At 38.6% G+C, this 27,062-nt stretch overlaps 1 protein-coding gene across 1 annotated transcript in view; it reads left to right on the top strand.

Annotated features, from left to right (window-relative positions):
• Positions 1–27,062, top strand: part of arhgap35a (Rho GTPase activating protein 35a) — a 159,013-nt gene that overhangs the window by 125,496 nt on the left and 6,455 nt on the right. Inside the window, exon 5 of the mRNA XM_087283699.1 lies at positions 16,563–16,694. Within this exon, the coding sequence (XP_087139825.1) occupies positions 16,563–16,694 (132 nt within the window). The remainder of the gene's footprint in view (positions 1–16,562; positions 16,695–27,062) is intronic.

Below are 27,062 nucleotides of genomic sequence, written 5' to 3'. Positions count from 1 at the left end.
TTAAACAACCATTAAACTAGGTTAACGATGAGTGATCGGAACGAAACTCGGTGGGCATGTTCGACTCATGGTCCTAGAGGTCTGTAAGAATTTTGAAAGAAATCCGCCACTAGGGGGCGATTTTGGGTTTTTTGAGAATGTAATTGATTGGTTATTACATAAAGTTTTGCACAGCCACACAAAATACATATCATATGATAGACCTGCTCATACTGAACAGTTTGACACTAAAACCAATGATGTCACTCAATCTGTTTATTAAATATTGATTAATATATGAAAAACCTACTTTTGCGAACTAGTCCCTGGTTTTTCGCTCAATCACCACGAAACCAGTGTTGTATGAATCTCTGAACTGAGCAGATCAATAGTTATTGAAATGAGTTGAACTTTCCTCTTTTGGCAGCTATAAATGGCTCATTTACAAAAGGGGTGTGTCTTATATTGACCTAAATGCATGTAAATGCATAAGGAAAACTCAAAACTTCGTGAAATCTGGTATGCACATCTGACATGTGATTCTTAACAGGCATACACAATTTTGTGAAGATAGGTCAATAGGTGGCGCTGTAACAGTAGAAAAGGTCTCAAAAACACTGATTTCCATTGCTATTTTACCATAATTTGTATAATATGTGTTTATTGTAGACAGCTTTTCATAAATATACTTGATCTGACATAATATATGATAGGCCTGCACATTCTGATCACTTTGGCATGAAATCCACTGCTGTAACTATAACCATCCATTTATTATTCACCATTATTTCAAACAATACTTTTATGAACTCGTCCCTGCTTTTTTGCTCAAATTGAACAAAATCAGTGTTGTACAAATGTCTGCACTGTCTAAATCAGTAATTATGAAAAACAATTGAACTTTTGTGCATAAATGAGCTTGATATATTTATCTGAAGAGCACAGTGTGTTCATATGCTTCCACAAAGGATCTAAACATGCATTACTAATATAAACCACTAGATGACAGCACAAGACCTCATAATGTTGGTTTAAAGTCACTAAATGTCCATTAAAGATCATTCTGAATCACATCTTGACATGGCATAAACTCTGTTATTGCATTTAAAAGCTGATTTAGTACCAGGTTACCACTTCATTTATGTAGGCTTTATATTTTTACCATTTATTACATTACATCATGGATTTCTTTAGGGTCAGCCTTAAATGTTGGGTTGTCCTACATCTAAATTGCCTAAATGGCAATTAGTTTGCCAAATGCTCGAACCCCGTTAATCGCCGCTTGCGGCTATATTTATTATTATTATTATTTTACTTCTGCCATAATCACTATTGCCCAGGCCAAACCGTAAGGCCTATTGGCTTCAAACTTGGTCAGATGGTAGTACTCCTCACCGCTACTCAGATCCAAAGGCTCGTCAAAATCGGGCCATAGGTGGCGCTACAGCGCTAAAAACAAAAAAAAATTTGTAATTTGGCCGCCATTTGTAAACCGTTTGTCGTAGGCTCAAAAACTTTACATATTTAAATTGGTTGGGTCAGCACGAACAAAAGTGGAGTCACCCAGAATTTCTCTACGACGCACCGTTTTTCCGCTACATCGCGATTTGTCCAAAACCTACTTTTGCGAACTCGTCCTAGGGTTTTTGCTTAATCTGAACCAAACCAGTTTAGAAATGTTCTCTAGACACTGAATAGCAAAAGTTATTGAAAGAAAGTTGAAATGTTGATTTCTCGCGAAACCGTACACAAAAACGTAACATGCTAATGTAAGCTAAAAGCTAATTGTAGCTGTAACTTTTGAACGGATTGAGATATCTTCATCAAACTTGGTACACACATGTATAAGGTCAATTTGAGGTCACAGTGCAAAACCCGCAATCTTTGGCCTCATGGTGGCGCTATAAAGCCGATAAAACATAAAAATTACTCTAACCTCACAACCATTTGTCCAATCAGCTTGGTATTTGGCATGCAGTGTCTTTGTCTAACGTGTCATGACATACTATAAGGACATTGGCATATCTCAAAAAACATGGCCGCCATTAGCCAATTAAGATTAAACAGCCATTAAACTAGGTTAACGATGAGTGATCGGAACGAAACTCGGTGGGCATGTTCGACTCATGGTCCTAGAGGTCTGTAAGAATTTTGAAAGAAATCCGCCTCTAGGGGGCGATTTTGTGTTTTTTGAGGTTGTAATTGATTGGTTATTAGACAAAGTTTTGTACAGCCACACAAACTACATATCATATGATAGGCCTGCTCATACGGAACAGTCTGACACTAAAACCACTGATGTCACTCAATCTGTTCATTAAATTTTAATTAATAAATGAAAAACCTACTTTTGCGAACTAGTCCCTGGTTTTTCGCTCAATCACCACGAAACCAGTGTTGTATGAATCTCTGAACTGAGCAGATCAATAGTTATTGAAATGAGTTGAACTTTCCTCTTTTGGTAGCTATAAATGGCTCATTTACAAAAGGGGTGTGTCTTATATTGACCTAAATGCATGTAAATGCATAAGGAAAACTCAAAACTTCGTGAAATCAAGTTTGCATATCTGAGATGTGATTCATAACAAGCATGCAAAATTTTGTGAAGCTATGTCAATAGGTGGCGCTATAACAGTAGAAAAGGTCTCAAAAACACTGATTTCCATTGCTTTTCATTGCTATTTGACCATAATTTGTATATGTGTTTATTGTAGACAGCTTTTTACAAATATACTTGATATGACATATTATATGATAGGCCTGTATATTCTGATCACTGTGGCACAAAATCCACTGCTGTAACTATAACCATCAATTTATTATTTACCATTATTTTAAACAATACTTTTAGGAACTCGTCCCTGTTTTTTTGCTCAAACTGAACAAAATCAGTGTTGTACAAATGTCTGCACTGTCTAAATCAGTAATTATGAAAAACAATTGAACTTTTGTGCATAAATGAGCTTGATATATTTATCTAAAGAGCAGAGTGTGTTCATATGCTTCCACGAAGGGTCTAAACATGCATTACTAATTTAAACCACTAGATGACAGCACAAGACCTCATAATGTTGGTTCAAAGTCACTAAAATTCCATTTAAGATCATTCTGAATCACATCTTGACATGATATAAACTCTGTTATTGCATTTATAAGCTGATTTAGGCCCAGGTTACCACTTCATTCATGTAGGCTTTATATTTTTTCCATTTATTACATTCCATCATGGATTTATTTTGGGTCAGCCTTAAATTTTGGGTTGTCCTAAATCTAAATTGCCTAAATGGCAATTAGGTTGCCAAATGCTCGAACCCCGTTAATCGCCGCTTGCGGCTATATTATTATTATTATATCTGCTAAAAGTGTCTTTTTTGGGTTGTGCCAAGGTCTGACGCCCCATGTTCAGTTTGATCAGAGTTAGAGCTAAACACTTAGGAAAGTAGATATATTTGAGGATCACTCATAAAAATACTAGCATCTGATGATCATGTGATGCGCATAGTTCTGTATTCGTAGAATCAAAACTCAGAAGTTTATCGCAAAATGATCTTCACCTGAAAGCAATTATTTAATTACTGACGAGCTGTAGATAGGGATCAAAATGTGTGTAGTAAAATTATAATGCACAAAAGCGAAAACTAAATGCAGAATAAGAACGATGTGATCGCATATCGAAATATGAGCTTTATTCATGAATGGAAATGTCAAACCTGAACTTTTTCCGCGCGTATTTGAATGTTTTGTGTGCTTATGTTTTCCTTTGCACTTGTTCCAGCAATCAGCACTTGCATTTTCAAAACATGCAATTCTAGTTTCCTTTCATTCCTCTAGTCCAGGGGTGGCCAATCCTGTTCCTGGAGATCTACCTTCCTGCAGATTTTAGTTGCAACCCTTATCAAACACACCTGTCTGTAATTATCAAGTGGATTTCAGGTCCTAATTAATTGGTTCAGGTGGGTTTGATCAGGGTAGGAGCTAAACTGTACAGGAAGGTAGATCTCCAGGAACAGGATTGAGCACCCCTGCTCTAGCCAATCAGATCAAGCGGGAGTTGACATTACTCCAAAGCACAGCGAAATGCTAAAGAAGTAAACCTCACTTGTCTAACCTCAATAGATGCTCTAGCAACAGACGCTGGAGGCCATGGTCTTTAGCCTGCTTGTTAGAGCAACCGACCCCCATACAAAGAATTGTTGGTTTAATCCCAGTTCAAACGAGAATGAGTGCAGTAGGACTGGTGGGTTACACGTGGGGGCTTGTCTGAGATGAGAGTAATGTTTAAGGGGCTAAGAGTAACAGAGGCCAGCTAGCAAAGTGCTATGCAGGTAAAAAGGTCAAAAGGTGCTCTAGCGACAGAGGCTAAATGCCATGTTCTTTAGCCTCCTTGTTAGAGCAACCGACTCTCATACAAAGAATTACCAGTTCGATCCCATTTCAGACCTGGTTGGATGCAGTAGGACCAGTGGGTTACACATGGGGGCTCTTTCGGGATGGGAGTTTAGGGCCATGAGTGTAACAGGCCAGCTAGCAACATGCTATCGAGGTAAACCTCACTCCGGAAGGTAGATCTCCAGGAACAGGATTGAGCACCCCTGCTCTAGCCAATCATATCAAGCGGGAGTTGACATTACTCCAAAGCACAGCGAAATGCTAAAGTGGTAAACCTCGCTTGTCTAACCTCAATAGATGCTCTAGCGACAGACGCTGAAGGCCATGGTCTTTAGCCTCCTTGTTAGAGCAACCGACTCTCATACAAAGAATCACCAGTTCGATCCCATTTCAGACCTGGTTGGATGCAGTAGGACCAGTGGGTTACACATGGGGGCTCTTTCGGGATGGGAGTTTAGGGCCATGAGTGTAACAGGCCAGCTAGCAACATGCTATCGAGGTAAACCTCACTGCTCTGACCTCAAAAGGTGCTCTAGCATCAGACGCTAAAGGCCATGGTCTTTAGCCTCCTTTTAAGAGCAATCGACTCCCATACAAAGAATCATCAGATCAATCCCAGCTCAGACCTGGTTAAATGCAGTAGGACCAGTGGGTTACACATAGGGGCCCATCCGTGATGGGAGTGAAGTTTAGGGGTGAGGCCAGCTAGCAAAATGCTATAGAGGTAAGCCTCACTCATCTGACCTCAAAAGGTGCACTAGCGACAGACGCTAGAGGGCATGGTTTTTAGCCTCCTTGTTAAGGCCACTGACTCTAATACTAAGAATCTCCGTTTCGACCCTAGCTCAGACCAGATTGGGTGAAGTAGGACTGGTGGGTTACATGTGGGGTTTCATCTGGAATGGGAGTGAGGTTTAGGAGGATGAGTTTAACAGCAGCCAGCTAACGAAGAGCTATGCAGGTAAAAAGTCCTCTAAACTTAAAAAGTGCTCTTGTGACAGATGCTAGAGGCCATGCTCTTTAGACTTCTTTTCAGAGCCACCCAGTCTCATGCAAAGATTCACTGGTTCGATCCCAGCTCAGACTGGGTTGGGACCAGAAGGACCGGTGGGTTACATATATTTATGCTTTATACAGAGAATTTTACATGCAACGAAATTTATAAATTTGGCAGGATTTTGATGCCATAATACAGATTTTGCTTTTACAGATGTCCCCATGAAAACTTCTGCTCATACTGGCAAAAAGCTAAAATCATTACCAAAGTATAACAACTCTCTCTTGTCTGGGCTCATGAACATCCTCGGTCTCACATTACCCTGCTGTTGTAGAGCATCATCTCAGGACGACTCATGGATATCATAGTACATGCAGAACTCTGTTACTCATATTTGCCTTGGGGATACGTTGGAGTGGGCCAGTCACTCTAGTCTGACTGACCTCGCTGCTTTCAAAGAAATGACTGCTATTCCTCGTTGCATGGATCACATTTCCGTCAATGAGCACATTGTAGAGCAGATAAGCTCAATTAACCGGGACTGATCCACAGCTATTGATCCTGCCCACTGAGAGCCATTACGAAAGCATAATGTCAGAGTGTGTTCATGCTATGAGCATGGCTGGAAAAGCATAAGTCTGTTATTGCTTTTTGCTTTAAAAGGTGTATAAAGATGAAATGAAAGGTTTTGCTCAGCTGTATGTTGATCAATTGATCAGGACACTAAACTCATTATATAAATTATTTTGTTTTATTATTAATGCTGTGTTCAGCTTTCAGATTAGCTATTTTAGAAATTGATTCATTTTATTTTTGGCTTAGTCCCTTTATTAAACCGGGGTTGGCACAGTGGAATGAACCACCAACTTATCCATGTTTTTACGCAGCAGATGCCTTTCCAGCAGCAACCCATTCCTGGGAAACTATTTTAGAGATAAATCATAAATTTAACTTTCATTGTTACCCCAAAAGTATTAAGCTTCTCAACTATTGTCAACATTGATGATGACGATAAATCATACTCATAACAATAATTGACCAACAAGTCGTCATATTGGAATTCTTTGTTTCTTTTTTTAGAATGATTTGAATGTGACACCAAAGACTATAACTGTGTGTTCTCACCAAAGTCTGCGTGAGCGTCAAAGTTCGCTCTGGCGACAACGCTGTCTGTCTTTTCTGCTCCGCTGGTAAGAGCGTAAAAAATTTGCTACATTGATCTGGTATTTAAAAGGGCAATTGCTGCATATCAGTAAATTATTATTATATTATTATATTATTATTATCGTTATAGTTACCATGAGATTCCAGCTTTTTTAAGAAAAAAAAATTATTAATGCTCAACAACTCGCGAGAAACTTTTTTAATGTATGTTCCCATAATGCTATGTTCATGCCAGACGTGCATGAAGCATCAACCGCAAGTAATTTACATGTTAAATGCGTTTTAGTTTTAAAAAGTTTTGCTAAACTTATGCTATCCATCCACACTACGCCGGAGTTTTCGAGCCCCGATAACAGAGCGTTTTGGAAACGCTGGAGAGGCCATTTTTATTCTAAAACTCTGCTGCTCCATCTCAGTGTGGATGGGGGAAAACGGAGACGTCTGGAAACGAAGGTGGGGCTGCAGACTTTCGTGTCTCTGATAGGGGCTTTTTCCTCAAAATTAAGTAGCCTACACACACAGTTCAGTCTCGCATCCTCTCCGTGTAAGTTAAGACTTCGCAATTTTGATATGGAAAACAAACTCCCGAGTGTCATTTATAAAGTCATTCACATCACCCTGGCTATGCTGTTTCACTTTTTTAACACCCTGGCTATGCCATTTCACTGTCTTAACAATAAAATGAAAACATGATATGAGGAACTGCTATTTTCATTTTGATATTAGCAACTTAACAGACATTAAAAATGTTGAGGCGTTGTGTAGCTCATCTTCATGCATATTTAAAACAAAACGGAGCCTATAAAATTACTGCCTCCTTACGTTTTCATTGAAATTACGAAACATACCCTCTCTTTCACTGAATATCTGTTTTAATAATCAATAGTTGCCATTACAAAAGTATAACGTACATCAAGTTTATAGAGTAGATAAAAAAAGGCAAAAAATCAGTCAATTGTGCAGACTCGGTGTCCGCAGTTACATTAATTAAGATATTAGCCTAACTTATATTTGCGCTCAGCCAAAACACGTTACCTGAGAACAAGTAATAGATTCAAAAGACCAAAGTCGGGGAATATGTTGTTAGATGAAGACAACAAGATGAATTATATAACACGTTTAACAAATGTAGTAAGATTAGATCCAACGGGAGATCCTTAATGAACAGTCTGACGTGCACAGCTCTCATATGGGTATGTGCTCAAAGCACGCTGCAGTGCATGCCAGAGTGTGTGTGTCTGTGTGTGTGGTCACATGATGTGTGTTTTCTCCATTTTAATGTAGACGGAGAGCTGTTCAGAAACGATGTGTAAAACGCTAGTGTGGACGCGGATCGTTTTCATTTCTAAAACTAAAACGTACTAGTGTAAACGGGGCCTTAGTCTGGCTTAGTCTGAAGCACCACTGATAGCCTCCATCATCCAGGTACAGTTTCTTGAGGAGTTGCTGAACTCACAGAGCTAGGTGCACCTCTGAACGGATCAAGTGGATTCAGACACGGCGCCAAATGAATTTACGCTGTTTTTCAACATTCCTAAAGCACATATACACAGCTATTCTCAATAAAATCCATGCTAGCCATTTTGCAACAAAGCTAGAGTCACCAGGCAGACAGAAGCACTGCCCATGATGTGAAACGACGTCTACTGTTAAGTAAATTTGACGTGCGATTTTAAAACGTGAATGAATCAAGTAAACTTCAAATGTTTACATGTTTATTTATGTGTGAAAAGCACAATTTATTCATACATTCCACGTCTGGTGTGTACACAGCATAAGAGAACAATAATCAAACCTTTGGGAACAACTCTGGTCATAACCAAAGTTAACAGAACTGTCTTCTCTGGAATCATCTCAAGTGGCGGAGTTTAACATTCCAATTGGTTGCTGCAAACCGCATCATAGCTCATTACCATAAAGTTGACTTAATGAACTCTCCTCGACACCCACACTGGTGAAGATGCGCCCCGCCACTTATCACTACTGGCTAGCATTGAAAATGAATGACTTCCGGCTACTTCAATGTTCTCTCCACTTTCGGTGTAAACACAGAGTTTTAAAATTTTATTAATCACATAAATGAAGTGTAAAAAAGTATCAAATGTTAAAAATAGCATTGGAATATTTCCAATTGTAGTAATATTTCACATTTTTCAAAACTTAAACTAAAGTACCATAGGAACAGTTAATATAAAGGCAAAAACCCAATAAATTAAAGCCATAAATATACTCTTATAAAAAAAATAATAATAATACTGCTTTAAATAAACTGTTGTCTGCTGTGGATGTGTGTTTTATGTGTGCCACTGTAGACAGTTGTGTGTGTTTTAGTGTGTGTGTGTGTGTGTGTGTGTGTGTTTGCGCCGGAAGAGAAGGTCAGTTAATTACCAGCAGATTGGTTTGGGTAATGAACCGCGAGCACACACGCTCCACTGATCTGCTCAGGCCCGGTTCGAATCGCCATGAGCTAATAGGAGGCGAAGGCTCGTGTCTGATCGATCAGAATCCACACGGCCAGGTGACAATACAATTACGGTGGAAATTACTGCGCAGGTATGTGCGCAGCAGCATCCTGGCCAACTCCACCGTGAGCAGGTGGAGAAATGTCAGACCGTTCACAATCAGGTGCTGCACGGCCATTATCGATCCCTGATAAAATACAATCAGAACGGCTGGAGTAACTGATCTGGGGTCAGCTGGATTTAACATACTGGACTGAAGGATTACAACCGGGATACGGATGTGCCTGTAAAGTGGGGAATGCTTTTTAACTTTATCTCAATCTTATTGGCAGAACAAGAGATCAAATTAGTTTTGCTTAGTGTGCAGGTGCCGAAAACTGGTTACGAGGTGCAAACAAAGAGCACATTCATCTATTAAATACACATTTTGCTGGATCAGCTGAAAGATTTAAGATGCATCCAGACAGAAGGAGTGGGCAGGTTTGATTATAAAGGGCAAGTACTTTTAGATAGATGCGTTGTGTGAGCAGGATTTTGTAAAAGGCAATCTGTGAGTGATGTGTCCTTGGTGCCTCTTGATTTTAAGAAACTGATTGTTTACTGGTAAATCGGTTAAAGCAATTCTATAATGTAGTTTTCGATTATATAATGTGGTTTTAAGTTTCTGACGTGATCAGAATGAACAACTGAAGTTTAAACTAAACCATACCTGTCAATATTGGAATGTTAAAATAAGGGATTATAAATAAATAAAATCAAGTTATCAAATCACATTAACCTTTTATTCACTGTAAAACTTACACATTCTCATTAAAGAGCAACAATTACATCTGATTTATTTAGATATTTAGTTTGATTACATTATATAACAGGTGCCACTTAAAAAATGCACACATCTAACAATATATTCAAAAGCATTGATTGCTTTCCTAATTTTTATGCTCATTTAGGAACAAATTAGTTGTGTTTGGGGGGAAAAACCACTAATATCAACATTTTTCGAAATTATTATTATTATGATTATTATTAATTATGTGTATATGTCTGTTCAAACACATACCTAAAACCCAGACTTTCGCTTCGCTTCAAATCGCGTGTACAGAATCCGTTTGGGAAACAGCTTCTATTTATCACTATAGAGTGCGTCAGCTGACAGTCACGCACCGATATGTGACTGTTTTGAGGATTGCATAGGAGGGACGACGGCACCTGTAATAAAAGGAAAGGGAATCTCGCCCAAGCTCTTTCATTTTTATATTTATTTCAAAGTGTTTTCTTGCCTAAATAAAATGAAAGCACAGAACAGATTCACGTTAAGGAGGAAGGGGCGGCCCCTGGTGGTTCGGTGGTATGGATTGCGTATATGAAGTATTGCCTCTTTTTAATGTTTATTTGCCACCCTTCAGAGAAAGACTGAAAATATGGGAGAAATATGGGTAAATGCCTTTACGGGAAGATAGCGGGATGGAACTGTAAAATACGGGAGAATGCTGGGAAAAAGGGAGGGTTGACGGGTATGAATTGAACATCAGAATGGAGATAATTGGTAAAAAAAAGTTAAATTCAGTTTCATGGCTGAAAATGACAGTGGAAGGAATAGCCAGATTGTTTCAAGCAGATTTAAAGGCAACAGTAACTGATAGGGATGTAACGGTATCAGAATTTCACGGTACGGTAATACCTCGGTATGAATGTCACGGTACGGTATTTATTGAATCATTTACAGGAAAAAACAAAACTTATGAAAATACTCCAAAAAAGTGCCAAAAGTGTCAATGACATACAAATTAGCCATCTATGTAAGCTTTGAAACAGGAACTTCAATTTTAATAACAAAAAATTATTAAACCATGTAAAAAAATAAAGTTTCAATTTAGTATTTTGAAAACTCATCACATTCAACATTTAATCACTCACTCACTCACTTAGATAGAGATGGGTTTTAAGGAAAATTATCATATAAATATAATCTGGTAAAAGCTGGTATCTCTGGGTATTTACAATGTCCCCTGCAACAGAAAAAACCCTCTCATTTGGGACTGAGGTTTCTGGGACAAGAGAGATATGACTTGGCCCAGGTTGACAGCAGTGGGTAACGTTGTGCATTGTCTTTCCCCCACTTGAGAGGACAAGCCATGAGTGAGAGAGGTCTCATGTCTGTATCAATCTGAACAGTGTGCTGTGTCACACCCTCCGTCCCGCCCTTCAGTAGGCGCGCGACAACACCGCTCTTGAGTATGCGCGCTCAACCAAGTCATGCGACTACGGTAATATCGAAAAAAATTAATATTGCGGTATGACGGTATTTACAATACCGTTACATCCCTAGTAACTGAAATACCCACTTTTTTCAATTGAGATCTCCAGAGAATCTCTGCACTTTTAGTACCAACTGAGCATCTTATAAACACCACATTCTAACTGCAATTCCTTTTATGACCACAGTGAATTTTAATTTCAGAAGGATGTCACAGCTCGTATATCGTATAATCTCAAACATGACATTGAGTCAACAAATCTCAGTCTTGTATGGAGTTTTTGGGATGTACCGAAATGGGATATTTACATCGTGGAGATGACAGCCATCAAATATGAAGCAACGACTTGATGCTTCATGACAATATGGACATTTACAGGACCTTTATGCCTCAGTGATTTAAAGGGTTGATCACCTAACGGTTAACAAAATATTTATATTTGCTGACCCTCATGTCATTTTATTCTTTTATTTTCAGAACACAAAGATATTTTAGATGAAATCTGAGATCTTCCTCAGGGCTCGAAATTAACCTTTTTACTTTGTAGCACTGGTGCTCCCAACTTTAAAAAGTTAGGAGCACCAGCCAAAATTTAGTCGCACCCACCAATTATAAGCACCGTTACTACAAGTTTTAATGTTATATTAACCGACTTACTGCATTTGAAATCAAAACTAAACAATTTAACAAACAAACAAAACAACATCTGCATGTGACCACTGGCCCTGCACGCACTGCTTGACATGAATGAAACTTGGTTAACAATTATAACTTTGCTGTTCTCACGGTGCTGTGTAATATTGCACAGATAATACTAACATAATAGCTTATTATTTGCATACATCATCTTAACAGCAATACCGTTTTTTTCATGAGCTGCAATATTAGTTTTATCATGATGAATGCAAGCCCTTTTGCGATGGTGTACATTATGTTACGTTTTACATATAGCTGCCATCTGCACAGCTTACAGCATCCTGACGAATAAATGAAGGATTAAACAGAACCTCTCGCGCTTAAAATGTGTAACTCCGTCACACCGGCTTTATGATGAATGCTTTAGTCATTACACTTTAAGTGTTTTATCCACTCTTTGAAAAGTGTAAATGCTGGATTGACATTTAGCACATGATCACTGATCAGATGTGTCATTATTTGACACTTATATGTTTTCTAAAACTAAATCTGTCAGTGTTGTGTTCATTCTCTCATCTTCAGTGCTTTACATGTGCGCGGTTGTAGCTCTCCCTTTCATCTAAAGAAAGGCATCGCCTGAGTGATTGACAGCTGATATTAACCAATCCATTCGCATTCAGTGCTAGAGCAGTGGACTAATCAGAAGAGCTTGAAGGCGGGGCAAGCATTGCGCACTTTGTTTACTGCAGCAAGTTGACATGACAACTGTTTTAAACTATGTATGAGCGCTGCGTTTGGCAACTAAGGTGCTAAGATGCATTCTGCGTGGATGTCACCTAAATCTGCGTGTGTGGAGAACAGTTTGCAGTGAATAATGGTCACAGGGGACCAATTTTATGCAGTCGCACAAATCGCATAGATAAAATTTTGGGCGCATATGCGACCAAAACGGCCGCAATTTCGAGCCCTGTTCCTCATCCTCCAAAGACAGCAATGCTTCTGAGACAAGTCCAAAAAGGAATCAAAAACATTGTTAAAACATTCCATGTGACTTCAGTGGTTCAAATAGAAAAATACAAACTTCCAAGAACACTTTTGTGTACTAAATAAAAATTAAAAAAAGGTAAAAAATTACTTTCGCCTGTGCCTTCTGTATTAGATCAGGGTGTGCATTTACTATGGATGATTGCATGTTGTACTGATCAATTCAAAGGCAAAACAAAGTTGTTCTTACAGTGAGTTTTTTGCCACACAAATGTGTTTTAGGAGCTGCATGTGATTACATTTCAACCACTGAAGTCACATAGAATGGTTTGACAATGTTTTTAGTTTCTTCTCTAGACTTGGGATGTCTTGGTACTTTTGATATCTGTATAGGATGAGAGAGCTCTCAGATTTCATCTAAAATATCTTGCTTTGTGTTCCGATGATGAATGAAGGACTCAGTGGATTGGAGTGACATGAGAGTAATTATTAACAGAATTTTCATTTTAGGGTGAACTAACCTTTAAGGCAACTCTGAAGGCAAAAGCGGGACCAACTCAATACTAGCATGATGCACCTAATTAAGTATCCAGTGAGTGTACCTAGAGAAATGTGTCCTTCAGCGTTCTCATTTATCTCAATGGCAGTTACTTGGCTGGAGCACATGGTTGTCGCTAGAGAGGGGAAAGGTGGGACTGATTCCCAGGACTTTCACTTCTATTTCAGTCCATAAAACTGAACACAATTTTTTGTTTTGAAGTGACAGAAAATTTTCATGCATACTTTCTTAAATTATTGAGACTTTTGGCCCTCTTTTTTGTGATATACGTTTTCCTTATTCCTAATTGCTGAATTAGTTTACTGAATAAAATCCAAATGAATGAATTGTGTAACAGTACACAGAGGGAAGTGGCATTTTTAGTATTTATTATATTATAAAATGGCAGATGACTCATTTGCTTGCTAATGCTAATTTATGATATCCTTAAATAAATACATTTAAATACATTCACAGTTTTGACTAATTTGAAAAACAATTGGTAGCAATTCACACCATCCTTACACTCACTTGCCATTTTATTAGGTACATCTTACTAGTTTGGTGTTGGACCCATTTTGCCTTCAGACCTGCCTTAATCCTTCATGGCATAGATTCAACAAGGTACTGGAAATATTCCTCAGAAATTTTTGTCCATATTGATATGATAGCTTTACACAGTAGCTGCAAATTTGTCAGCTTCACATCCACGATGCCAATCTCCCATTTCACCACATCACAAAGGTGCTCTGTTGGATTGAGATCTGGTGACTGTGGAGGCCATTTGAGTACAGTGAACTCATTGTCATGTTCACGAAACCAGTTTGAGATTATTCACGCTTTATGACATGGCGCATTTTCCTGCTGGAAGTAGCCATCAGAGGATGGATACACTGTGGTCATAAAGGGATGGACATGGTCAGCAACAATACTCAGGTAGGCTGTGGTGTTGACACAATGCTCAATGGTACTAATGGGCCCAAAGTGTGTCAAAAAAAAATATCCCCCACACCATTACACCACCACCCTCAGCCTGCAACCATTAATACAGGGCAGGATGAATCCATGCTTTCATGTTGTTTAAGCCAAATTCTGATCCTACCATCCGAATTTCTTTTCTACCTTTTCTATCAGCTCAAACCAGTCTGGCCATTCTCTGACCTCTGGCATCAACAAGGCAATTGTGCCCACAGAACTGCCACTCACTGGATATTTTCTCTTTTTCGAACATTTCTCTGTAAACTCTTGAGATGATTGTGCGTGAAAATCCCAGTAGATCAACAGTTCCTGAAATACTCAGATCAGCCTGTCTGGCATCAACAGCCATGCCACATTCAAAGTCACCTAAATCACCTTTCTTCCCCATTCTGATGCTTGATTTGAACTGCAACAGATCGTCTTGAGCATGTCTACATGCCCGAATGCATTGAGTTGCTGCCATTTCATTGGCTGATTAGATATTTGTGTTAACAAGCAGAAAGCAGACAGGTGTACCTTTTAAAGTGACCGGTGGGTGTATATCTTAGTTTTAAAAACTTCAAGCTCTCAACATGAACTGTTCTTTGTATTGGTTTCCGAGAGTTCAGATAATGTTTGTTTGTTACTAATGTTGTGTAATGCTTAACTATATTTAAATATATTCTCTTAAAGATACCACCATTCAGGTTTGTAACGATGACACATTGATTGATTGAATGAATGACATTAAAGACATTTATAATTTTAATCACAATAAGTGATGTTCGGTTAAATTCTGTTTTCTTTGTATTTATTAAGAAACCCACAAGCCAATATTTCTAAGCGTTTATAATAACAAAAAATTGAGCAGCAAATTAGCATGATTACTGAAAGATCGTGTGACAATTTGGCACTTTGGCACTTTGTCCATTTGTAGGCTCAAGCATTTTCATATCAAGCATTTTCATATTCTTATTTACAAATCTATACTGGGTTTACTCCCATCATATCTCCAGAATTGTATTTGTAAAAAGCCTGTTCTTAACTATGGTCTTTGCTCACAGGATATTTATTTACTCTCCTTCCCTAAAGGGCGGACTGAGATGGGAAAAAAGGCTTTTAAGTACGCAGCACCTTTTGCTTGGAATAATCTGCAAACACAGTTGCAGTTCAAAGACTTGATTTCACTGCATGCTTTTAAAAAGACTATAAAAGTTTTAGAAGTTGAAACACAGGTTTGTAGATGTTTTGAATAGTTGTCAGTGTGATTCATGTTAACTTTAAATAGTTTTTTGTTTGTTGTCTGTTGGACTCATGTGACTTGTGTACTGCCTAATCTTGGCCAGGACGCTCTTGTAAAAGAGATTTTTAATTTCAATGTGTCTATCCTGGTAAAATAAAGGTTATAATAATAATAATAAAGACTGGAATAATATGGCTAAAAAATCTTGCGCTGCACCAGAGAAATGAATATGAATGTGTTTATATGTTCATTATTTATTTAGAAATAGTTATTTTTATCTGTAATAATGTACTGCTGTTTTAAAGGTTTGATTAAATAATTTTAGTTTACTAGCCTGGGACAAAGTAAAAAAAACATCAATACCAGGTTTATAAAAAGTATCAAATTGTCAGCTTAGAATTATAGGGTTCTATCTGACATTTTTGTCAAAATTTAGTTATTGACATTCTTATTAAATGACAACTTATTTACAATATGGGATGTTTTTTATAAGTTGTGTACATTTTAAGACTTTTATTTAAAAACAAATGTTACACACATACTGTCTGCTATGAAATGCAAAAACTTTGAAGCTCAATATCTCAAAATCATCCAGAACACAGAAAGAACCTTATAATTCCAAGGTGATGAAATACATTGTCATGTCTTTTACTGTATGTGTGATGAAATTCCCAGGACCATTTGAACACGATCAAATAACCACAAAATGTTTTTAAAATCTGTAAGCTTTAATAAAATTCAACCATTGGCTCATAAAATGCCTAAAGTTAAAGTTACAGCCATATGTAGGATAATAGACATCAACTAGTCACACCCTGAAAATGAATCTTTTAGCTCAGCTGTAAATTGACTACTTTAAATAACAGTTAGCTTGAGAATTGCCAATGATTCACAGCTTTTCCCATTTGAAAATCTAACCAAAGTCTGTCTCCTTCTTCTCATTGTCTACATATAGACCCTAACATTGACCTGGTGGAGAAGGACATGTCCGTGAACACAGTGGCTGGAGCATTGAAGAGCTTCTTCTCAGAGCTGCCTGATCCTTTGGTGCCCTACAGCATGCAGGTGGAGCTGGTGGAGGCCTTCAGTGAGTGAACACAAACACACACCTATGTAGGCTCTCTGGACTTAACATGCTGTAATCTGATCCCAAGAGTTGAGGGAAGAAGCATTACAGTTTCTTCTGTGTGACAACTTGTGTTTGGACTTAGAAGCCTCTTATTTGTAGAAGCCTCTTATTTCATATTACCTTTCACAGATTATTTATACAATATTACTTCTGAAATACAAGTAGACAGTAGGGATGTCAAAATACTCAATTTAATATTGAAGTGTTCTGTAAGACCGCCATGGTTCAATACGCTTAGGAAAATTGCATTTTTCAGTTTTGAATTTAAATTTAAAAATTAAAGTTTTCCATTTCTTTAAATACTCAGTGAACTGGATCTGTGCTTATTAGAGTGTATGTCCATGCTCTAAAACATCGCTCTCCGCGAGTAAATGTCCCATCAGTGAGTGATAAAGTTAGGGCAGGAATTAGAAATGAAAGTGATGTGTGCTGCATGTCAATGTGTGGAGCATGTGGGACCAAAAGCCCACACTGTAGGTTGCTATTCCTGTTAAAACTAAATTCATAAGCTTTTGCTATTTAAACCTTGGAACCTTACTTTGACTTATGTTGCCTTGAACCGTGCCAGGGTGTGATTGTCCCACCTCCCCTCTCCCCCGACGGCCTGCGCTTACATAGCATTTTACCTTACCAGCCTGAGCACGCGAGCGCCATCGATGACGCAACTGTTAAGTTTAACAGCAAGGCAAGTGCTCTCGCTCAGTACAATGGAGATTACATTAGTTATATTGTTTCTTATTTTTTCAAGTTGTTTGGCATGCGATGACAGTCGACACTCAAATCGACACTCAAATCCCTTTAAACATTTTTTTTGGGGGGAGGGGGATCTCCTCATTCACCACCAGGGTGCAGCATCCACCTGGATGACACGAAGGCAGCCATATTGCGCCAGACTGCACTTCCCACACTAGCTGCTTGGTGGAGATGGTTAGTAGGCCCGGATGGACAGAGGCCAGTGGACAAATTAAACCCCTACACTTTTTTCAAGGACGTTCTGGAATTTTTATTGATCTCGGACCTAGGTTTAACGTCTTATCTTAAAGATGGCGCTCACTAAGCAGTATGGAGTCCCCATCAATATACTATGGCTATGGATTAATATAGATCGCAAGTTGAGCACCCCCTGCTGGTCTCGCTAAAATCACATCACTTCCGGCAGCAACCCAGCTGTCCCATGTGATCTCCCATCCAGGTACTGACCTGGAATTTTTACTCTGTTGGCCTGCACGTCTTGCCTTACAGATATATAATAAAAAGAATCCCATAAGAGATATGAATAGGCAAAAGATTCCAGATTCAGCACTGCTGAAACGGTGTTACTAATGCACACTAAGCGTATTCTGACTACCTAACCTCTGATTACATTCACACGCTTCACAAACATACCTTTGATTAGCTACAGTGCTGCGAAAAGCATCATAAATAGAAACTTTTGATGTTTTTCATAGTGCGCTCGCACAAATACACACCAAATCGCTTCAAAACAGCCGTCTATCAGCCGGACCCAGTATTGGAAAAAAAAAGCATGTAACTGTTACACTTTATAAATTTAAGTATCGACTTCATACAGAAGTGCGAGCACTTTTGACAACACTATCCAGATGTTTACTGTGGAAAAAGCAGCATGTTTGGTCGTAGTCCTCTGAGGTTTGTCATCTCTGGTGAACCTCCTGCGTGTAGAGGGCTCTTGTTAGAGGAAGAAAAAGAAAAACAAGGGCTAAGCCGCTGAGAAGAATAGGATCTACTTTAAGTAACATGCTGGCTGAAATGGATGGAGTTTCTGCAGCGCGTTTTCCTGTTGCGGCATTACAGACTACTCTCTCATTCTTTAATACACACACACACACACTTTTTCAATGTGAAGTTCAGCATTGTCTACTCTGGGCATTGCTCCAAGCCAACAACACACAAGTGATGAGACTTAAGCCTAAGATTGCCGCTAGTCCTTCACTCCAGACTGTTTCTCAATAAACAAGCCCTCTCAAGTGCTTTCATGCTTTAAATAGTTTCACAAACTGCAGGCCTGATTCAGCAGAAAACCAACTTGAAAACAACCAAACTTGCTCTGGGAAAGAATAACAGAGGTACACTGATTGGATCAGTAAATAATCTGAGATCATGTCACTCAATGTTCAAGTGTTAAAATCTTGGTATTTCCTAGAAATTCATATATAATTTAGTTCAATACAGACCCTTTTCGTTCGTTTTTTTTTTGGAGTACAAACTAACCAACACTCATGACCAAAGACTGTTTACTGCAAAGACATAACAGAAGCATGTTGAGAGTAAAAAGGAGAGAGAACGGAGAGAAAGGACAGACGGCAGGTCACCTGACTCCCGTGTCACTCTCCGCAGGTGGTGGGTGGGGCTTTGCTCTGGTCCGTCTGTCACTGGACTGCATGGCAACAGCTCAGCAGGCTTGTTCTGTTTTAGTCTCTGCAAGCACAGGACGCACCTGCACTGCTTTAAGACCGAACATGCCTTTGGTTTGTTGATCTGCTGCTTATTAGACGTCTCGACGGGATATTTAGATTAATGCATTTACTGATTGACAGTGGCAGTGGTAATTTAGTCTGATTGGCTAGATGAAATTTGCATATTCAGTCTCGAAATCAATGTCTAGGTAGACTTTAAATGCACCATGACGTCCTAATGTTTTGGAGATCTGCTGCTAATACTTCAGGTCATGGTTTAGTTTAGATACCTAATCTTGTTTCGACACGACCATTTCGCATATGTATACAGCTTTGACATTGAACGGAAATTGAATTTGATAGCATGGGTTAAGGCTTCAGGCTTTATCCAGTGTCTGTGCTGTTTCTCTCCTGTCTTTGAGCAGTTTTTTTAGAGATGCAGGTTTAGGTGTTACCCTCAATGGGAGTAGTAGAAGTAGTGTCATGAACTGTGAGGGAGTTTGTTAGTAGGATATTCAGACTCAAACTTGCTCAAATCCCGCTTTACATTAAAAACAAGACTAACTAAAGGCACGCAATGAAAATGTGTGGAACGTTATTTTTGTGGCTGATGTTATTGCTTATGTATTGGAAGGACTTTCCTTTTTAGAGGGAAAAAATATGGGAGGGAGAGTATGAATCATACATTAATTTACAAAAGTTTGTAGTAGTCAGTTTACCCAATTTTTGCATTGTCAGTAGAAAAGCTTACCGCTCCCAAATGTGCTTTTATGCAATAATACTAGCGAAGTGAGGTTTGCCAACAAATGTCTAACTACAGAATTTGGCTTCACTTCCAACTTGGGTCATGTCATAAGTGTAATCCCTCCGGTTCTACTTGTCCTGCTGTGAACTGGATTCCTACAGGCTTTCCAGCATGGGGGACAGGCACACTTTTACAAAGTTGTTAAAGATTGTAACTTCTAGCATCAGTTGTTAGTGCACAACTTGAGGTTAGAGAAGTGAGATTTACTTGGTCTCTGTTATGCTCGCCCTTCCAAGCAACTCTCCTAAGTGAGGTCACGACACCAGTGTAACCCCTCTAGTTGTTCTTGCCCTGATTTGAATGGAATTTAGATTTCTGACAAAGTATTTGTGTTTACAGGCGTGTTAAACACTGCAGCTTCTAGTCTTAGTCTTGAGGCTAGGGAAGTTAATTTTCCTGCGCAGCTCTTACTAGATGGCCTCTTTTACACTAACTCATTCAAAATCTACCTGTGTTATGTTACAGTTACAGATGGCATCCATAATACTATGGGATCTTCGATTCGTGTAGCGATTTCATTTATTCATTTTGCTTTGGCTTAGTCTCTATTTTGGAGATCGCCACAGTGGAATAAACCGCCAAATATTCCAGCATATGTTTTACGCAGCGGATGCCCTTCCAGCCGCAACCCAGTACTGGGAAACACCCACACAGGCTTTTTCACACACACTCATACACTACAACCAATTCAGTGTATTCAATTGACCCACTGTATACCTTTGGATTGTGGGGGAAAACGGAGCACCCAAAGGAAACCCACGCAAACACGGGGAGAACATGCAAACTCAACACCGAAATGCCAACTGGCCCAATCAGGACTCGAACCAGCGACCTTCTTGCTGTGAAGCAACAGTGCTAACCACTGAGGGACTGTGCCACTCCCATGGAGCATTTTGAAAATGCTATAGAACCGTTTTTAGTTTGTCCACAATCATTCTCTGACTTGTCGTCTAAACTATTCCGTAACGTTTCTTGATTTGCCAAGCCCCTCTCGTATGACCAGCATGCAAGTGGTAGACTGCAAGTATAAATTTTGGCAAAATATGTGCATTCCCAGTTTGCATGAATGGTCTTCATGGGTTTTAAGCTGTATAGTGTGGAAGGAAAAAAATGCGAGTCTTGACAAGGCAAGACACAGTTTTACAGTGAAAACAAACTAGAGTTAAAGGTGCCTAACTCCTGACCTGAATTGTAGCCCCGGTGTAATCCCGCTTGTTCTTTTTGCCCTACTTTGAGTGGGATTCAAACTGGTGTTTCCAGCATGGGGAGCATTGGGGGCGCTAAAGATGCTAAAGATTGCAGCCACAACTGCAGTCCTCTGGTACAACTATTTGGAGCCAGGGGAGTATGGTTGACCCACACATCTTTTACTAGCTGATATCTGTTACACTCCCCTCCTAACCTCACTCCAACCTTGGTTATGGCACCAGTGTAAACCCTTCAATCCTACTCGCCCTGTTATGGTGGGCATAGTGGCAAGGAAACAGCCACATATTTTACTAGCTGGCATACAATATTGCACATTGTTGAGCATGTTTTTAAACACCATTGATTTTTAATAAAAGTTTTTAAGCTTAAAGGGCCATGAAAGGGCAGTACTGCAATTTCTGAGCCAATCGGTACAAAAATTTTAAAAACGTAAATTTCCCACTAACATTTGAGTCCAGCTTTGTGTCGAGTGGTGAAAGATGAAAAGGGGAGTTTCATTATGTGCACCAAAGCTGATTTTCATACCAGCACAACAAACACAGACACAGGGGAGACAGACAATGATTCAGAGAGCAGCATTTACAGTGGATATCAGAGGTAGAGAATTTTCAGTCTATAATATTGTAGTGATTTTACTGTAAACTTAGTGACTAAGTAATTTTGACTAAAGTATGTCCCTAAAAACTGAAAGAGTACTGCTGTTGATACTAACTAACTTTGCCATCTGAATAAACATAAACAAAGAACATTAATCAGACACTTACTAAACTCATAGAAACAGGACAGTCAACACCAACTGTAACCAAGTCTTTTTTTAAAAGACAACAAGCGACAAATCCGCATTTCACCATTTCCTGATTCGAAAAACTCTCAGGTAAAAAATGTTCCTTACAAACATAATTTTGTCGCTTGTTAGCGGACCACTGTAATCCACATGTGCGAGCTGCACTCTCATCGCAGAGAAATGGAAACAAAACCTTTGTTGCGGCACATTTATAAACTCCACTCTTATGACCTAAGTTTCTGAACAATTCTTCTACTACTTGTTTGAATTACGGTTGACAACACAACGTGGCAATAACGCAAGACTCTTATCGGGCAATAAAAAAATTATCGCCTTTAATCTATTTTTTAAGTTAGGTTGGGAGCTGGGTCTATTCTACGCAAGATATGATGACTTTCACCTTGATATTTTAGCGCGAATGTATACCTGACCGGTGAGTCATCAGACAAAAAAAAAGTGTCCAAATCAGCAGCACGCCCTTCTGGATCTTACTTCGAAGACATACTGACTATGTTTACATAGACATCTGTAATCTAATTATTTGCCATTATAGACAAAAATATAATGAAGGTGTTTACGTGAAGTGCTTTCATGTAAGAGTTTCCTGTAATTGTGGGTGACTTTTAGTGCAGTTCGGCAGTTTTACTTTAACTCAAAAACATTTCATTCATGTCCCCGTGACAAACTGGGGTAGTAGACGCAAATAAGGAGTAAGGACCGGTGAGAGTGTTATAGAATTTAATGCCAAGTGGAAAGAAAAAAACGTCCGCATTTTGCGATTTGTGTGTGTATGCCAATCTACAAACCAATCTACAGTTGAAGTCAGAATTATTAAAAATGATCTGTATTTAAAAGGGGAAAAAAGAAAAATAGATTTTATATTATTTTATATTAGACACACATCTGGTACTTGTTTTTGCTCCTGCTATACGTTCACAACTTCACACATTTGGATTAAATAAGGCTTAACAGTTTTCATGTTCAGTCCTTTACTTCCACTGTATCTTTTTAAGAAAAAGGCAGCAGCATTACAACCTGTCATTCAATCAGAAGACAAAGTCAAAGCCGAGCTGACAGCCAATCTTTCCTAGGCTCAGCAAAACTTGCAAAAACTACCTCTGTATTCCTGCAACTGCAATATTTACACAAATATTTCTTATTCAAATCTTCAGCTATGCTATTTAACTCGTGAATTTGTTTTACATTTTTTTACACCTTGACAGATTTTTGTATGACATGGCCATTAAAAATACAATGTTCCTTAACCAGATGGTTTTTCAAGTTACTTTTAAAGAAAATGTTACTTCAGTCATGTTGTTGTCATGTTTTGAGAAGACTAGTAACACAATAAATTTTTTTTTTTTTAAATCGAAAACGTGAATCGGTCAAACTTTATAAAAAAACCTAGATTTTTTTTTTTTTTTTTTTTTTGCTAAATCGCACAGCCCTAGATAAGATAAAAGCAGTTTTAATTTTTAAAAGCCATTTTAAGGTAAAAATTATTGGCCCTTTATGCTATATTTTTCCCGATAGTCTACAGAACAAACCATTGTCATACAATAACTTGCCTAATTACCCTAACCTGCCTAGTTAATCTAATTAACCTAGTTAAGCCTTTAAATGTCGCTTTAAGCTGTATAAAAGTGTCTTGAAAAATATTTAGTCAAATATTATTTACTGTCATCATGGCAAAGATAAAACAAATCAGTTATTAGAGATGAGTTATTAAAACTATTATGTTTAGAAATGTGCTGAAAACAATCTTCCCTCTGTTAAGCAGAAATTGGGGGAAAAATAAACAGGGGTCTATTAATTCTGACTTCAACTGTATATCTTGAGGTTAAAGTTTGCTTAAATTTGTAAATACAAACATGATCGATTCCTCAATAAACCATTTTTACCAGTATAGAGCAGTATAGAGTCATAGAGCAATGGTTCCCAACCTTTTTTTGCCTGAGACCCCCTTTTCCCTCAAAAAATATAGCAGGGTCCCTCTCCACATTTAATGATATTATCATTAATATAAGTTTGCAGTAGGTATGACACAATGTTGTTTTCAAACAAACGATATGTTTATTACTTTATCTAGATATGTTTATGCACGAATAATAGCCTAATGTAAAATATAAAGGCAATACATCAATAGGCCACTTGTATTGGGTACATCTTGCAGTATTGGGGATGAGTTGTCTACAAATGTCTTATTAATTTTGACGGCCTCACGCATTCGTTAGCAAGAACTGTGGTGCATATAAAGTACTGGTTGGGTCAGAGCCACTTTGATTTTAGAAAATGGAATGAAACGATAGCTCAGATAACTATGTTGGTATTTGCCGCATTTCGTGTTTCCAGTTTTGCGAGCGCTGCTAACCGAAATGTTTGGAGCTTCCTTACCTTGGTCTAGTATGCTTGCGTCATTACTGTGAGACCCTGACTTTTTTTTTTTGTTGTAGAGGATGAATTATAAATTTGTCAATTTTTTTGGCCAGTCAGAGGATAAAAGGACCTAAGGCAACATTATCATTTTCCTAATTGTTGATTTAAAAAAAAAAATATATATATATATATATATATATATATATGTATATATTAGGGGTGTCACGATTTCGATTTTTAATCGAAATCGATCGAAATTTATGCTCAATTTCGATTATCGAATCAAAAAATAGAATCGTCGATGCTGCCACGCCCCCATGTCAAGTCAGCTTGGCTTGCCAAGCGGGAAAAAAAACAGGCTTGTTGAAGTGCTTGTTAAACTGCAGAAGCAGGAGACCCGTCGACAGAACTTAAACCCTCTCCTCTTTCAATGAAGTCGCCGGTGTGTAAGCATTTTGGATTTCCAGTGAGTGAGACAACGTTCGTGTTGTCGACAAAAAAAACACAGTTTTGCAAGCTCTGCTATGTACGTATTACGTACGGTTCGTCCGATAGACAACACCGGCTTCCCGATCCTCCGCCCGCCCCCGTTGCAAATCCGCTCACAAAAAGTACACACTCAGGCCCTGTTTACACTGTCTTTGTTTTTAAATGGCATTTTAGAACGACAACGATTTGACATCCACAGTGGCGTGTAGCGTTTCTGAGCAGCCCTCCTTCCTCTCTACCTCTGAAAATGCACATCATGTGACCACACAGACGCACATACAGCCTTGCGCTCCAGACAGCAGGTCCAGGCAGTCAGAGGACTGCTTCAATCTTTCACTCACTTGTACTTTGTCATTTTAGCGAACACCTTAGATACTGTTGGCTGGTTCCTGTTGGTTGTGCCTCTTTTTTCACCGACGCCATTATAACGACACAGATCACTGCCTATTCACGAGTCCCGCAGAAAAAGTGATTGACAGGTGCTAATTATGTGTGTATCTTGCCTTTATTCATTTACTGTATGATTTGTTTATGGGTAAAACAAAGACCATGCAGGTCTGTAGTTTAAACGGTAGGCTACAAATAATTCATTGGTCATTAATTAATTATTCATAATCGAAAATCGAATCGTGTCTTCAGAATCAAAAATGTAATTGAATCGAGAATTTGGAGGATCCTGACACCCTTAATATATATATATATATATAAATATATATATACAGAGCTCACTGAGGCCCCCTTGTGGGCTGGGACCCCCCTGTCGGGACTCGCTGTCATAAAGAATACCATTAAGGGTTGGCCAATAAGCAATGACCCAGAACACTCTAGAATTGACTAAATGCACTCCAAATCACTGTAGAAACCTTGTTGCAATGGCTTCATAAAATGGGGGTTTTGCAGATTCTTGTAGCTTCTGCAGTAATTCTGCATCTGGGGTCACAATGCATAATGCTGATGTGAGTGTGGGAGTGTGTGTAATGCTGACATCAGTGCATGTGTGTGTGCGCGGCTAGGGAGGAACACATCTGCCGTAGTGGTCACATGTTCCGACACAGGGCTCACAGCGTTCATGGCTGATGTAAGCCGTTCTGACTCACCGCAACCATCAAGCTCAATGCACCCAGGGCGTGTGTGTGTGTGGCTGCACACTGTACACAATCATTTCTGCACATCTATATTTGTGTGTATGAGACACTGTGCTTCATTGAACAATACCTCACTCACCCCAGATGAGACTGATGGGAAGTCTAGTACACTCGCACACCAACACGCAGATGCATCTTTTCACTGTTACTCCTCCCCAGAGTTGTTGTTTATTGATTTAGGTGGAGCATGCTGCTTGCTTTGTGCATATTAGGACTCATTATTCCTGAATTACTTCCTCCAAGCAGTCTGAGGTCCCAAAGCCAAATGTAGAGAGTGTTTTAGAAAAAAAAGCCCCATGCTGGTTTCATCTGGAGGAGCTGGAGTAATTCAATTTCTGCACACACATTTAAACAAAATGTCGATTAGCAAGAGCATTCAGCACTTTTCTACTTTCCCCGTCCTCAGTCTGATGTTAAGTTATGGAGGACTAGAAGTACAACGTATGTACTAATAGGTTTTTTAATTTCTTCTTTTATTTTCAGGCTCATTTTGTTTAATTTAACTGTTTTAATTTGATTTAGATTAGATTTTATTTATTTTTATTTTTAAATGTGCTTGTTTTTATTAGTTGATAAAACATGGGTAAGACATTTTAATGTAGTAAAGTATTACTATTTTTTTTATTTATTTATTTAGTTTTAAGCACTACTAATTATTAATAATATTAATATTAATAATATTAATATTATTTATTTTTATTATTATGATCTCACTAATTACAACGAAACATTTACAGTATAGGGGGTTAAACCTAAACTTCACATGCAGTTAGCTCTACAATTTCAGTAAAAAGAGTCTAAATTATACTGCTTCCAAATGATTTAAAGGGCATCTTTTTCAAGCTGTTTGCACAGAACTGTGTGTAGGTATAATGTGTTCACAGTCATATTGGGGTGATGAAAACACAAGTCACTTGTTCAACATTTCTATCTCTGTAGTAATGCGTATAATCATATCAACAAGACAGGACGTGTGCAAAGCAACTGAGATTAACGGCCCGCTTCCACTGAGTGGTACGGTACGGTTTGGTACGATGTTATGGCCGTGTCCACTGTCAAAAAGCTTACCCAACCGAACCGTAACGTATCACTTTTTTGGCACCC

This window comes from Danio rerio, chromosome 15 (genome assembly GCF_052040795.2).
Source record: "Danio rerio strain M-AB ecotype USA chromosome 15, GRCz13ab, whole genome shotgun sequence".
In the NCBI taxonomy this organism is placed as follows: Eukaryota; Metazoa; Chordata; class Actinopteri; order Cypriniformes; family Danionidae; genus Danio; species Danio rerio.
This window is presented reverse-complemented; position numbering and strand designations above follow the sequence as displayed.